The 14,936-nt window shown below is 38.2% G+C and overlaps 1 protein-coding gene across 1 annotated transcript; it reads left to right on the top strand.

Moving 5' to 3' along the window:
• The first annotated feature begins 3,993 nt into the window (after positions 1-3,993).
• On the top strand, positions 3,994-14,066 carry snrpb (small nuclear ribonucleoprotein polypeptides B and B1). The gene is made up of 7 exons (XM_017480377.3): positions 3,994-4,151; positions 4,884-5,035; positions 8,057-8,168; positions 8,251-8,403; positions 8,705-8,837; positions 9,139-9,264; positions 10,672-14,066. Exons 1-7 carry the CDS (start codon positions 4,149-4,151, stop codon positions 10,707-10,709), a joined length of 717 nt encoding a protein of 238 aa, XP_017335866.1. The 5' UTR covers positions 3,994-4,148; the 3' UTR covers positions 10,710-14,066.
• Positions 14,067-14,936: the final 870 nt, after the last annotated feature.

The following is a 14,936-nucleotide window of genomic DNA, read 5'->3' as shown; positions in this document are numbered from 1 at the left end:
ATTTTAGCTTGGGGTACTTAGTAATTAGTCATTTGCGTACAAATCAAGAGCGGTGTTTTCAGGATTTGCTGTGGTTGCTTAAGCCCTTATGAGTTTGTTAGTATTGAATGCTAGCTGTACTATTGAAGGTGTTGCCCAAGAGTATACAAAATGTTCAGTAGTTTCAGCTGTTCTAGTAATATGCAAGGGTTTTTGATTATTATAACGGACATCAACGTGTGAACAGTGATTGAATATACAGTAAAACTGGAAATTACTGTCAATACATACTAATGTGTCATCCGTGTAGCCAAATGTTATGCATTTTATGCAAGAGTGTGCTTACTTCTTGTTGTTGTTTTTTTTTAAACACTTACCTGCTTTTTTCCACAAAATAATTCTCTAAGCTGCTGGCCTTAGCATGTTCTTATGAGGTATGTACAACACTACTTCATTCTACCTGCAGTGTGGGTAAGAAAGCTGAAGGTAGAGGGAGGGATACAGGAAACAGGTGGGAACTCAAGATTCAAAAGCATCTGAGGTCTTTAGGAATCAGGGCTTGGAAGGAAAACAGGAAGGAGCATGTTTCTCAATGGTACACATTAGACTGAAAAAAATAAGTCATTTGTCTTCATGAACATGTCTTGAACACATTTACCTCTGAGGCATATACAGCCTGTATATACTATATATACTACATATACTGTGTTTCTTGTGAGTGCTGTCACATACTGTAGGAAAACACACATATCTGTGAAGAGGTTGCTAGAATGGTCCGGATTTAAAAACAGCAACTTTGGATTGACAATCAGAATAAAAATTATATCATGGAAAAGTTCATTTTGTTCTGTAATTTAATTAAAAAAGTGGAACTTTCACATATTTCCTACTCTACATTCATTAAACATAAAGTGAAATATTTCAAGCCTTTTTTCTTTTAATCTTGATGATTACGGCTTACAGCTCATAAAAATCAAAAATCCAGTATCTCAAAATATTAGAATAAAAAATATGTATCATACAGAAATGTCGCAGTGGTGCATACCTAGTGTCAAACCACTCCTGAACCAGAGACAATGTCAGAAGCATCTTACTTTGCCTAAGAAAGACGAGAAAGAACTGGACCGTTGCTCAGAGGTCCAAAGTCCTCTTTTCAGATTAAAGTAAAATTTGTGTTTCATTTGGAAATCAAGGTCCCAGAGCCTGGAGGAAGAGTGCAGAGGCACAGAATCCAAGTTACTTGAAGTTCAGTGTGAAGTTTCCACAGTCAGTGATATCTGATAATCAGATGAAGCATTTACATTTGTGCCCTTTTACTATATAATAGTAAGCGTTGCTTTTAATAACAGGGTCACAATTACACATATCATTTAAAAACAAAGCAAAACCAAGAAAGAGTCATTCAAAAATGAAATGCTGAAGCACTGGGAGTTAGGCAGAATTATACCCAGGATGGGATGCAAATTCACACAAATTCGGACCAAGGGGCATTTTAGCATAAACAATCCACTCACTGATATGTTTTTGGCAGGTAGGAGGAAACCAGAGAACCTGGAGAAATACAGAATGATTTCAAGATTCTATCGTTTGTTTTTAAGGCCTTGCATGGACTCGCCCCCATATATATTTCAGATTTCCTCTGCTTTTGCTCTTCTCAGCGATCTCTCAGAACCTCTTCTCAGTTGTTACCAACCATTCCGAGGTCACGGTTAAAAACCAAAGGCGATAGGGCCTTTTCTGTAATGGCACCAAGGCTTTGCCACTCTCTATCAGAACTTCCCTTACAATAAATTCATTTAAATCGTCCCTTAAAACTTATTTTTTCTCTCAGGCTTATTTATAATCTGCCTTGTTTGTTCTTGTCACTGTCTATCTGATTATTCTCTGGTCTTAGTTATATCTGTTTTGTTTTCTTATAGTGATTATTTGTTTATATATTTATTCTTATTATATTGTATGTTACCATTTTAACGATATTTCCTATTATGCCTGATGTGCAGAAGTTTGGTCAACACTCGGTTTGTTTTATATGTGCTGTATTAATAAACTGACCTTGACCTTGACCTGGGAGGAAACTCAGACATACACAGGGAGAATATATGAAACTCCATAAAGATGGTAACCCAAGCTCATGATTAAACTGGGAGCTGTGAGGTGGCAACACTACCCGGCACCACCATGCCACCCATTTCATCTACTCCTTCTTTAAAAAATATTTGTGGAAAATAAATACACTTATCCTGATGCTATATTGAAAAGGTTAGAGCCAGTCAGACTCTATAATTCGCAGCGCAGACATAAAAAGCTGTAAAATACACAGCAATATCAACAATAAAATATGTATACATCTGCATCTTTATTATGATATTCGACAGCTGTTAGCTCTTGTTGCTGATTGTCTGCATCAGAGCATCCGTCTAAGGGCTTGTCTCAAAGCATTTCTATTTAAGTTTAGAGAAATCTTTTGTGCTGGGAAGAATTTTATCACAAGTAGCCACACAAGGCAGAAATATAACTCGCTAAGCAAATTGTTATTGCAGGACAAACTCTGAAAGTGCATGTTAAGACTTTTACTTTTTTTTTTCTTTTTTTTTTACCTGTTTTTCTGCCAATGCCAAAGCAAAGCTCTATCCAGTATTCTCTTTTTGACTACATCACACCACTGTGATCCATTTCCATTTACTGTTTTTCCTATCTCAGGGTTCCTCGATTCATCCCTGCACTGACTGAGGTTGTCCTTACTATTTGCTTACTTCCTTACCTGATACCACTTATTAACAACTTGCTCGTAGCTGATTTATTGGATTATCTGTGCCAATGCAGGGCCCTGAGACTGGAGATGAGAACCCTTGGTTTAGGTACACTGTGAGCCGAAAGAAAACTGAAATGTGGACCATGTGGGGACTCTGAGAAAACACTGTGTTCCTGTATGATGGGAAATGAAATGTGGCTCAGTGAAAGTCTGGAGCTGAGTCTGGGGGTCTGTTGATGAAATCAGAGAGTCTCAGTTAACTGGGTGTTGTTGAACTCAGAAGAATGATGTAGACTCTGTGCTGTTGGGGTTCTGACGCTGAAAGAAACAAATCTTGATCGTGGCAAAATACTGCAGAGAAAGCTAACATACATACTTCTGTAACCTTACAGATACACCTATCATTAATTTCAATTAAAAAACAAAACAAAAACAAAGCACTGCAAAAAGACAAACCTTTTGGACCATCCTTGTTGTAACATGATTCTGTTTTAAGTCCAGTTCTTATTTTGTCTTTTTTTTTTCTTCTGGATTTTATAAGCTTCCAATAAGAACATTTTTTATTTCCAGTAAACTCTGACACAAGCTCATCTAACTCAGCTTCACAGAAATTTATTCTCACCCTCACTTGGATGACTGGATGAGGAAAAACTGGTTTTCAAACAACATCCACAGACACGTTGAAAATAACTTGGTTATGTCCCAGGTAACAAGCTAATGTTCAGCCAGGGTTAAAGTACATAATAATAATAATAATAATAATAATAATAATAATAATAATAATAATAATAATAATAATAACCCCATAAGGTGCCTTTTTATGAATAAAGCATCTGTGATTATTGACATCTATCCAACATTTTCCCCACACGTGTCCAAATTGTTTCAAATATTAATCAATTGATTTGTATTTATCAATATGATATTTATTAGATTATAATATTAATAAGTTGTTTTATTCTTTATTATTTTATCAATATTATACACTATTATTTTATTATTTACTAGGCAAACCCGCTAACAACTTTTTAAGCCCTACACACAGTACAGAGCACACAGCAGTGATGGTCATGATGAGGTAAATTTATCATTATTAAATCGTATCATTATAAAATGTGAACCCTTCCACAACGTTTGAAGCTGGACAGCGAGAAAATATTCTAATATAAAGTAAGTTAAGTCGACTCGATTAAAAACGCCACTTTAAATTCGGGATCTCCTGTGACTTGATTCTATCGTCAGGAACTCGTGAGAATATCATGTTTCCGGGGGGAACACTTCTCATGACGGACCCATTTCCGTTCAGCCACCAATAAAGAAAAGGACTCAGCGGCGCCAACCTTTTGGTATCGCGGGTCAATTTTTGAAAGTTGTTCGGCACAATCCGATTTAAATCGGAGCCATCTCAACAGCAAACATGGTAAGACTTTATTAATTTACTTGTTTATTTGTCTGTTGGTCCGTTTTTGTAATATTGCATGCGATAACGAAAAATAATTAGCGCAAACTTTTTTTTTTATTCTAGTCCGGCTGCTACGTTTGTCTTACGTTATGTTCTCCTAAAGCGGCTAGCTCTTCTGAGTTACAACACATTTGAATGATCGTTATGACTAAACTAAATAAATAGCTAATATTGCAAATATTAAATTTTCTGCGACTTTTAAATATATAGCATTTAAACGCGGGCTAAAATGTAATATTCCACAATGGACGCTAGCTAGTACTGAGACCTAGTTTACAGAGCTGCCATCTTGGCTAGCTGATTAGCCGGTTAGTGTGGAAAGTGTGGAAAGTTTGCTTACTTCACATAAACCCTTTCTCCAAATGGCGTCTAAAATGAAAAGGAAAGCTTGTTGGCTAACACACACACACACACACACGATAACACACACACACACAAAGTGAAAATGGCTAGAGTTAATGGCTAACCTTTTTCTATGGGACGCTGTTTACATTAAGCTATATTATATTTTATTTATATATATATATATATATATATATATATATATATATATATATATATATATATATATATATAACTAATATTTTGGTTATGAACTTTACACATGTATGTCACAAGCAGGTTAGGTTTGCATGATAAACACTAATTATTAGCCTTATAATTGAATACTATATTGTGTGTGTTTTCCAGACGGTCGGAAAGAGCAGTAAGATGCTTCAGCACATTGACTACAGGATGCGCTGTATACTGCAGGACGGGCGGATATTCATCGGGACGTTTAAAGCTTTCGACAAGCATATGAACCTCATCCTGTGTGACTGCGACGAGTTCAGAAAGATCAAGTAAGATGCAGGAATAATACAAAAGTGGGCTCTCTTTACAGAAACTTTAGTTTGTAGTTGGGTTGTCCCGGTACCACAATTTCTGTAGTCGGTAACAATACCAGTAAAATTCCACGGTACTCGGTACCACGAAAACATCACTAATCAAACACACTGTTTTATGAAGTTCAATATAAAACATATACTGTTTAAATGCCTTTCTGTTCTTCAAGCAGAGCGTCCTTAAAGCTACGAGAAGTTATCCAGACAAGAGTAGAAATGTTTTTTTTGTGACTGAGATTACAATTAAACAGTGATAGACACGTTATTTTCTAACACATGAATTTCAGATATGTAGCTCATCCAAAAGCCTCTTGTGGGTAAAATTTGTAAACCCCATCATTTACTCGCATTTATTTCACCCCAATAAAAGTTAAAAGCATTAAATGGTTCGTAAGGACTCCTGCCTGTATTAGCGATAAACGTGCGTATGCTAAATATTAAGTAAACAAAAAACGAAGAGGTTTTCTTGCAGTTATGCACTCAAATTAAACTATGCTACAACATTTCATAATGCAACGGATATCATAATATAAAACTCCCCAGCTTGAACTGCTTAAATTCATACTGCGGGTAAACAGACGCTCTTCCTGAAAGCAAGGTTAATCTATCCGCATGTAATTTTTCGGGCGCGGCTTTTACACACTTGGCGGTAACAGTGCTGATAGTGGAAAATGAGCAGCGGAGAGAAATACATGTTTGGCCTACTATATATAGTACGTAAGTATGCAGTTTTGGACGCAGACATGGTGACTGGGGTGCTGCTGCTGCGGCTCTTGTTGCATGGTGCACCCATGGAAAGTTCCCAACTGACCACCTGTCAGGCAGCTCATCAGTACCGGATTGACCTGGTACTTATGAAAATCTGCTATCGTTCAATGTTTTTCTTTATAGTACCGACTTGGTACTGAAGTACCGGTACTTTTGACAACCCTAGTCTGTAGAAGTGATGAATCTCCTCCAGTTGGACAAGGCTTTATAAGCCACTGATCAAACGCAGTTTAACACTACGCACTTTTAAAGCTCCAGACTCATTCACGGGTTTCTGGTGTGAAAGCCTTTCTGTATGCCGAAGTCTAATATCTGACTCTTTTTAAAAAATAATAATTTTATGTATGGGATATATTCCTTCCAGTCAAAGGTTCAGACACACTCGTTCGTTTTTATTTTCCCCCTCCACATTTTAATAAGTTATCAAAACTCTTGAATAATACACATGGAACTATGGGAGTTATGTTGTGATATTTAAAAAAAAAATCCCGAATGAATCAAAATAATGCGTTTTAGCATCTTCAATGTAGACAATGTAATGTTTCCAGAAATGTATTCTTGGCATTTTTCCACAAGCAATTTCTTGATTTTTAAACCGTATTAGAGTTCCACCTGTGCTGGACACTAGTGATGGGAAGTTCGGGTAATTTTACTGTCTCGGATCTTTGAATCTCGTCCAGCAAAATAAACGCACCTGTTTGAGTTATTTCGTTAATTTCAGGAGAATATAATTTTAAGTTCTGTGTGTCTGGAAACGAATCACACTTTATTAACTCTACGTCACTTATGGACACTTTATTAACTGCTTTTTGGAGTATTTCGCTCCATGTCATCCATTTAAAAAGTTTTTTGTAAATAAAATGGTTTTCTAAAGAAAGAAATGAATGTCGACAAAAAATTGTGCCAACAGATTTCAAACATTTTAATCAAACACCTTCAGATTAATTTTTTTTTTTACGATCATGAGAAACATTTGTCAAGTGTGTATATATCTTTGACTGGTAGTGTGTATTTAAAAAAAAAAAAAAATTGAAATGAGGCCAGATTTAGTTTTAGGTTTTCTATTTTTCTTTTCTTTTTTTTTTTATTGTCCCAAGTCTGCGGTGACTTTAGAAAAATTACACGCTCCTTTAAAATATTGTAGTGTTTCCTTGTGTGTTGCTTTTTAAACGTTTGCTTTAGCGATCTCAACAATGCAGAATCCTGGAGGGACTAGTACACAAGCAACTCAAACCTGTGGCATGCATGGCTCAGCTTGAACCACAATCTCTCAAGATACAAGGAAGACTTGCATAAAGGCTCTTGGGAAGAACTTGGTTGTTGGCTTCAAAAGAAGACCAAGGACTTACCTTTTCACTAAATCTTTAAATGAGTTTGCCGATTTTCTTGCTGTATTAATTCCTCTCCAACCCTGATTTAGCACAACTGTGTTCTTGGATCTTGACCTATATGCAAGTGTTTTCTTATTCTGGTCTGTAAGTCGCTCTGCTGGGTTTTTGCGTATGATCGGTCAGTTACCTCATCACTGAAATTATTTTAAATAAACCCCTTAATTGGAAAAATGTACATCTAGACATGATCAAGTAATGTAGAAAAGGTGCTGTATAGGCCACAGCAGACTGACCCATGGGTATTTACTGAAGGGCAGCGAGCCACCAAAATGTTAATATTGTAACACTCAATTGACTGTAAAACATTTTATTGGTCTGCCCTAATTTTTAATTTCGGACATCTTTAATCAAGTCAAGGTTTGAAAGACATATTTTGTTTGTTTTTTTAACTTGTATTGTAAAAAAAATCACAAATTTAAATTCTCTTAGAGTTGGCATGTTGCACAGAATTGATTGACTTTTTTTATAAGCTAAATTTTATTAATATCTGTATTTGCCATGAAATAGCCATTGAGGCTGGTACAGCAGTAAATTTCAGTACCAACAAGCCTCGCCTTTTACTTTTTCAGAATACCCATTTAAAATGCATTTTCGTATGCTTGTTTTTACCTGATATGTCCTTTCACCAGTGGCTCTCATTTGGGTTTTTTTTTTTTTTTTTTTTTTTTTTTTTTTTTTTTTTGGGGGGTGTGTTTTTGTTTAGTTTTCACCAACAACTTGTGTGTTTCAATCATGATGTGTTTTTTATAGTAGGTTACCACACTGTGGAAAAACGGGTCTGCTGAATGCTTTAAATGTAGCTGCTGCTTATGTTACATAGGCCCAAAAACTCCAAGCAGCCAGAGAGGGAAGAGAAGCGAGTGTTGGGTTTGGTGTTGCTCAGAGGAGAGAATCTGGTCTCCATGACTGTTGAAGGACCGCCTCCCAAAGATGTAAGTTAGCCAACTGTCTTGCTGCTTGGTTTTTTAATCGTATTTTCACGTTTTCAAGTCTAATGTCTTGCTCCTTTTGTAGACTGGCATTGCCAGAGTGCCCCTGGCTGGGGTGGCAGGTGGCCCAGGGGTGGGCAGAGCAGCAGGCAGAGGTGTACCAGCTGGTGCTCCCATGGCCCAGGCTCCTGCTGGACTTGCTGGACCAGTGAGAGGAGTCGGAGGCCCATCACAACAGGTGAGTTACTAGTCCTTCGCTTTCTGTGATTCTAATATTGGATGCAGTTTCTACACCACACCTGACCATCAGCTTCCTCTTCTTGCTGAAGCAAGGTGTGTGTTTTTGGGGCAGGTTTTGCAGGAATGCTGTTTGGGTCCTGATGTTTTAAAATGCATAATTTTAGCTAAAGGTAACTAGGATGTTAGACTATTTACTTATGTTGATTTAAAATATTTCTGCCAGATTGGATTTGCTTGCCATTATGCAAAGTTTTGGCTCCTGGTGGTGCTCATGACCGTTTGCTTGCACCCTCTTCCAGGTGATGACCCCTCAGGGCAGAGGCACAGTGGCTGCAGCGGCGGCTGGTGCTAGCATCGCCGGTGCACCCACACAGTATCCACCGGGCCGAGGTGGCCCTCCTCCTCCCATGGGCAGAGGTGCACCACCTCCAGGTAACCTACACCAACGACTCGTTATGCCATAAAACTGCTCTCAGATCAGTTTGAAGGGGAACATCGTACCACATCCCAACACCCCTGTCAGTTTGCGGAGTAGAATGGCTGTGAAAGCTGGTGATTCTGTAGCCATGATGAACGCTTGTGCAAACTGAGGCTGATGATGAGACATTTCTAAAGCAGGATTACTCTGAGCTCAGAATCACACTCGAATACACTGTTGGATTGTGGGCTTCAGATCATTGGTACATGAGTTTGATTGAATGTTAAACTGAAGGTTATTGTCTTACATTCCCAGGCATGATGGGTCCACCCCCTGGGATGAGGCCACCAATGGGCCCCCCGATGGGCATGCCACCAGGCCGTGGTGCCCCTATGGGCATGCCCCCTCCAGGCATGAGACCTCCACCACCAGGAATGAGAGGTGAGGGTTGTCTGGAGTCCAGTTGATAATTTTCACAGTATGTCAAGGCATATGTACATTGAAATGTTGTTACAAGCGTAATGCACAGAACATAGTACAGACACAAGCCACAACTATTGAACTTGTTTAAGCAAATATGACCATAATAAAAAGAACATTAAGAATGTACAATTCCTTAACTGGAAAAAAGAAATTGGTGTGTGAACAAGACATTATGGAAAGTATTACTTTAATCTGGGACTGACATGAAGAAATGCATGTTTTAGTGCTAGACAATTTCCAAATTGGTATCCTTGGCTTGAGAAGACCGCTCAGAAATCTACAACAATATAATGCTCGTATGCTTCAGATATTGGAGCTGCAACAGGTAATCGATAATTATGAAACTCGTTGTCAACCAATCTCCTTATCGATCAGTCGTTCTGCGCCTGACATGGGGGTATGTTTACTTACTGCGTTACTTCTGTACTGAAAACACACCAGAGAGTATAGACCAAAGTTTTGTCCCAATTGACTTGCACCATGTACTCTACCATCTAGTGTAGAACACTAGCTGTGTTTTTAGTAACCGGAAGTATAAGCCGTTGCCCACTAGCTTTAGCGGGATACCCAGAGTCAACGACAACTTGGTTCTTCGCTTTACTCTTTGTCAGCTTTACATTTTATTCCCAACATGACCAAGTCCCCATCAGACAGACGTGTAATAGTCAAGTGACAGCGGGGAAAGAAGTGTGCAACCCAAGTTCTCTAAGGCATGAGAGCACTTTATATTAAATGCTGCCAAGAGATTGTAACCTGCAAACTTTATAAAGCAGAGCTTGTGTAGCACAGAAGCATGACAGTGATGCACAAGCACAAACTTATTTATATCCAAAATGCTCCACTGTGTGCAAGGGATTGGGGAAACTGGTGAGAGTTGCTTAAAAGGTCCAGTTTAAATCAGGTTTATTGTTATCATATGCTGTATTTGTGTGCCTGCAGTGTCAGTTCTGTTATGACAGGAGCAACCTATAATTGATCTATTAGTAACGAGGCTGTGTTGCTATAATGTCGGATTAAAACGGTATGATAAAAGTAAACATGAGTAAAACAAAGTCTAAACAGCGAGTAACAGAAACCACAAGGTGCAGTGAAAGTGAGATTTTATTACTGTAGGACCATAGTTTTATTCAGTGGGGTTTTTTGTGCACCCATAACAAAATAATGCATAAATATTATACAATATGTAATTTATTTCTGAGTTCACATGGTTAAGTTGTGATCTCAGGATATGTCCATAAAAACATATGACTTGTGACTTTCTGGACTTCCACAGGGTGACTGAGGTCCCCTTATTTAGAGACATTTGTTGTACTTGATGATCAGCTTTGATAAGTGTTCAATTCTATTTTTGCCTTTGTCCATCAGGGCCTCCTCCTCCAGGCATGCGCCCCCCAAGACCTTGATTCGCCACACTGGAAGAGAACGTGTTATGAACCTTTTCTGTTTTTTTGAGCAGATCCTGACTCTGGGCTCTTGTATAGTTTCATATGATTTTGTTTTTTTTTTACATTTTAAAATAAAGTGTCTATTTGACGTTTTGTTAAAAAAAAAAAGACTTCATGCATTTGTGTGGTTATGCTTTATGGGCTTTTCTTTCAACTGTATAGTAAGATATTCATAAAGCACTACTTTAAGTTTTTTTTTTTTTTTGGAGGCAGCTACTGATTTAGTTTCACCAGTGCTAGTTATTGGTAAGAGCTGCAGCTTGAGGTTGGAAGTGAAGGCTGGAATTACAACTAATGACAATTGCAGTGCTGTGAAAGTGTTTTCCCCATCCTGATTTCCTCTTTTTGTGTATTTCACAATCTAAATAGTACTCGTACTAAATAAAAAACAGCCATCCAACACTAATCACCCATGTGAAATACTAGTTGTTCCCTTAAAGTTGAAATCTGGTTTTGCCTCCGTTAACAGCGATAACTGCAACCAGATGCTTATGATAACTGGATGTCAGCCTTTCACAGCACTGTGGTGGAATTTTGATGCGCTCTGCTTTACAGAACTGCTTTAGTTCAGCCAAACCCCGGGGGGGTTCGAGCATGAATTGCCGTTTTAAGGTCCTGCCCCAGCATATCAATTGGTTTGTCAGATTAGGCCACTCAAACTTTGAGCTTTTTCTTATTTAAAAAAAATAAAAAAAATTTGAGCCATTCAGAGGTGGACTTATTCCTATGCTAGGGATCATTACCTTGCTGCATAATCTAGTTGCACTTGAGTTTCAACTTAGGGACTGAAGACTGGATATTCTCCTGTACAATTTTCTGGTAGAGAGCAGAATTCATGTTTCCCCTCAATTATTGCAAGTTGCCCCAGGCCCCGAAGCGGCAAAGCATCCCACACCATCACACCTCCACCACCATGCTTGACTGTAGGTATGATGTTCTTTTTGTGGAATTCTGTGTTTGATTTGGCCGGAACTAACGGGACCCCTGTCTTCCAAACAGTTCCACTTTATACTCAGTCCACAGAACGTTCTCCCATAAGGTTTGAGCATCAAGGTGTGTTTTGGCAAAATTCAGATAAGCCTTAACGTTATTCTGGGTTAACAGTGGTTTTCATCTCGCCACTCCTCCATGGATGCCATTTTTGCCCAGTGTCTTTGTTAGTCTTTCATGTCGAGTCATGAACAGTGGCTTTTATTGATGCAAGAGAGGCCTGTAAGTCCTTTTGATGTTGTCCTTGGCTCTTTTGTGACTTCCTGGATGAGTAGTTTCTGTGCTCTTGGAGGAATTTTGGAAGGTCAGCCACTTCTGGGAAGGTTCACTACTGTGCTGAGTTTTTCATTTGGAGATAATGGCTCTCGCTGTTCTTCTTTGGAGTCCCAGAGCTGTTGAAATGGCTTTAAACGTTTCCAGATTGATGTATTTCAATCACCTTTTGGATTTCCTTTTAACTTTGGCATAGTGTGTTACTGGGTAAGACCTTTTAACCAACTTCATACTGTTTGAAGTTCTATTTAAGTGTTTTGATCAAATAGGGTTGGCAGTAATTGAGCCTAGTTGTGTGTAGTCCAGCTGACCAATGTTCAACCTCAGGCAAAAATTATGGAATCACCACCCTTAGAGGATGCTCATCTGTTTATTTGCTATATATATATATAAAAAAAGTAAATATTAAATCAGATATGATGCAAAATAATTTTTTTTTGTAGCTGAACAGGCTGGCTTTGTGAAACATACTTCAAACAAGTTAAATTGTTTTAATCAATCGCATATTTTTTTCATATCAAGTAGAGGAAAAAATTATGGAATCAACAAAAAAAAAAAATCACAATTAGTACTTTGATCCTCTTTGGGTGTTTTAGGACAGCCTGAATTCTTTAAGGTATGGTCTTCACTAATGGTAAAACGATATTATCCATCAGGCTGGTTCCAACTTTCTCGAATAGTGGTTGACCGATAGGCATGTCATGGACCAATTTTTTCTATTTCCAGCATACATTTTCAATCGGATTCAGAACTGGACTGTTTGCTGGCCATGTCATTGAGTTGATCTGCCGTTCCTGAAGAAAAGCTTTACCACTCTTTGCTCTGTGGCAAGATGCATTATCCTGAAAAATGACCATCACCACTAAACCTATTTCTATCAATGGAATTAGAAAAGTTTTCAATGTACAGCTGTGCATTGACTTGAGGTCTCCTATGGTCTGTTAGATGACACACAAGCCCATATCATAAATGAGTGGGATAATTATGTAGTTTTTTTTTCAGGCAGTCATCTTTGTTTCATTAGAACGGCACCAGACAAAAGTTCCAGCATTATGTCCTTGGCCAATACAGATTTGTAATTCGTCAACGATCATCACTTTCATCTATTCATCCACACTCCATGATTGCTTCTCTTTAGCCCACTGTAACCTTGTTTTCTTCGGTTTAGGTGTTGGTTTTCGTTTGGCTTTTCTATATGTAAATCACATTTCATCAGCTGATTTCTTACAGTTCAGTCATAAACACTGACTCTTGTGTCCACCCATTTGTATTGTGCATTTTCTATTTTCAAGGCATATTGCTTTAAGTTTTCTATCCTGACATTTGAGGTTTTCCTTTTATAACCTTCCCATTTTGTTTATACAACCAACATCTTTTGCCTCATTCCATGTCATTTCCTTCTTGAAGGAGTTTTATAATCCTTTCCATTGTTTCAATTCTCTTGTTGGGGCCATGTTCCATCCATCCTCTATACTGCTTATCCTTTTCAGGGTCACAGGGAAACCTGGAGCCTATCCCAGAGAGCATGGGGCACAAGGCGGGGTACACCCTGGACAGGGTGCCAGTCCATCGCAGGTGGGGCCATGTTTCCTTTCAAAAAGTCCAAGGTTAAGGACTGCAAGCATGCTCTTTTAACTGCAGACTAATTTAGATTTTTAGACTTGTGCTGGTATTTGTTTTCGAAATGCAAATTACAAGGTGATTCCATAATTTTTTCCTCTACTTGATCTGGAAAAAAATATGGCATTAATTAAAACAATTTAATTTTATTTGTTTGAGGTGCGTCTCATGAAGCCAGAATGTTCGGCTATTAAACAAAAACTGTTTTGTGTCAAATCGTTTGATTTGTTTATTTGCTACGAAGTTAAAAAAAAAAAAAGCCAGGTGAGCATCCTCTAAGTGTGGTGATTCCATAATGTATGCCAGGGGTTGTATGAATGAATTTTGATAGATTTGGGGAATTAGTAACTACGGGGGCAAATACATTTTCTCACAGGCCCAGTTGGTATTGGATAACTTTTGTGCGTCAATAAATAACTATCATTTAAAAACTCTTATTTTGTGTTTACTCAGGATGCCTTTGTTTTATCTTCGATCTTTTGTGTTAACTTCTGAAATAAATTAATATAAGATGTACACAAAAACAGAAGAACTCAGTTTTCACAGCACTCTGAATACAGCATTCGAAGGGGCTGGAAATTTTGCCTCCAATTCATTAAACTTTTGTGCAAGCATTGTCAATGACAGGAGTAAAATGTACAATATGAACTATGATCAGGGTGGATGGATTCATTAGGAATGGTTACTAATTGCTGAAACTATTACAAGACCCAGATAACATCTGATCAGTGTTGGTCCTGTCCCTTTTAACTGATTCACTGGTTTCCAACTCTGGACCTGGAGAACCCCTTGTTTTTTCCTGAATTCTATAGTCTTTATTCAAATAATCATCTAATTACTGTACCGGATGTTCCTGGGTTGAAGTGGGTGTATTGGAGCAGGGAAAACTTTACAATGTGCAGGACTCGGGGTTGTGAGGCTGTGCACTGATGGATGGGGTAACGAGGCTGTCAAACTGCATTATACCTACACAGTGACCCAAATTGTAGCTTTGTTTTTGTATTTAGCTCTAGTGATGTATCGGTTCATGAACGATTCTTTAATTTTGAATGAATCTTTAATATGACTCAGGAACAAGAAGTTGTGTCAGAGTGATTCGTTCATTTTTGATCCGCATAGGTTCTATACCGGAAACAGAAATGATTCGTTCACTGTTCGAGTCTTTGGGTTCGAGTCGTTCGTTCTTCCGGTGACTGCCGCATAGGCAGTGCAGTACCGGAAACGAGATGAACGAACGACTCGAACCCGAAGACTCGAGAGACGAACTGATAATTTCTGTTTCTGGGGAACAGACGTAACAAA

This window comes from Ictalurus punctatus, chromosome 11 (assembly GCF_001660625.3).
Source record: "Ictalurus punctatus breed USDA103 chromosome 11, Coco_2.0, whole genome shotgun sequence".
NCBI classification, from domain to species: domain Eukaryota; kingdom Metazoa; phylum Chordata; class Actinopteri; order Siluriformes; family Ictaluridae; genus Ictalurus; species Ictalurus punctatus.
Note: the sequence above shows the minus strand (reverse complement) of the source record. Positions and strands in the feature narration are given on the sequence as shown.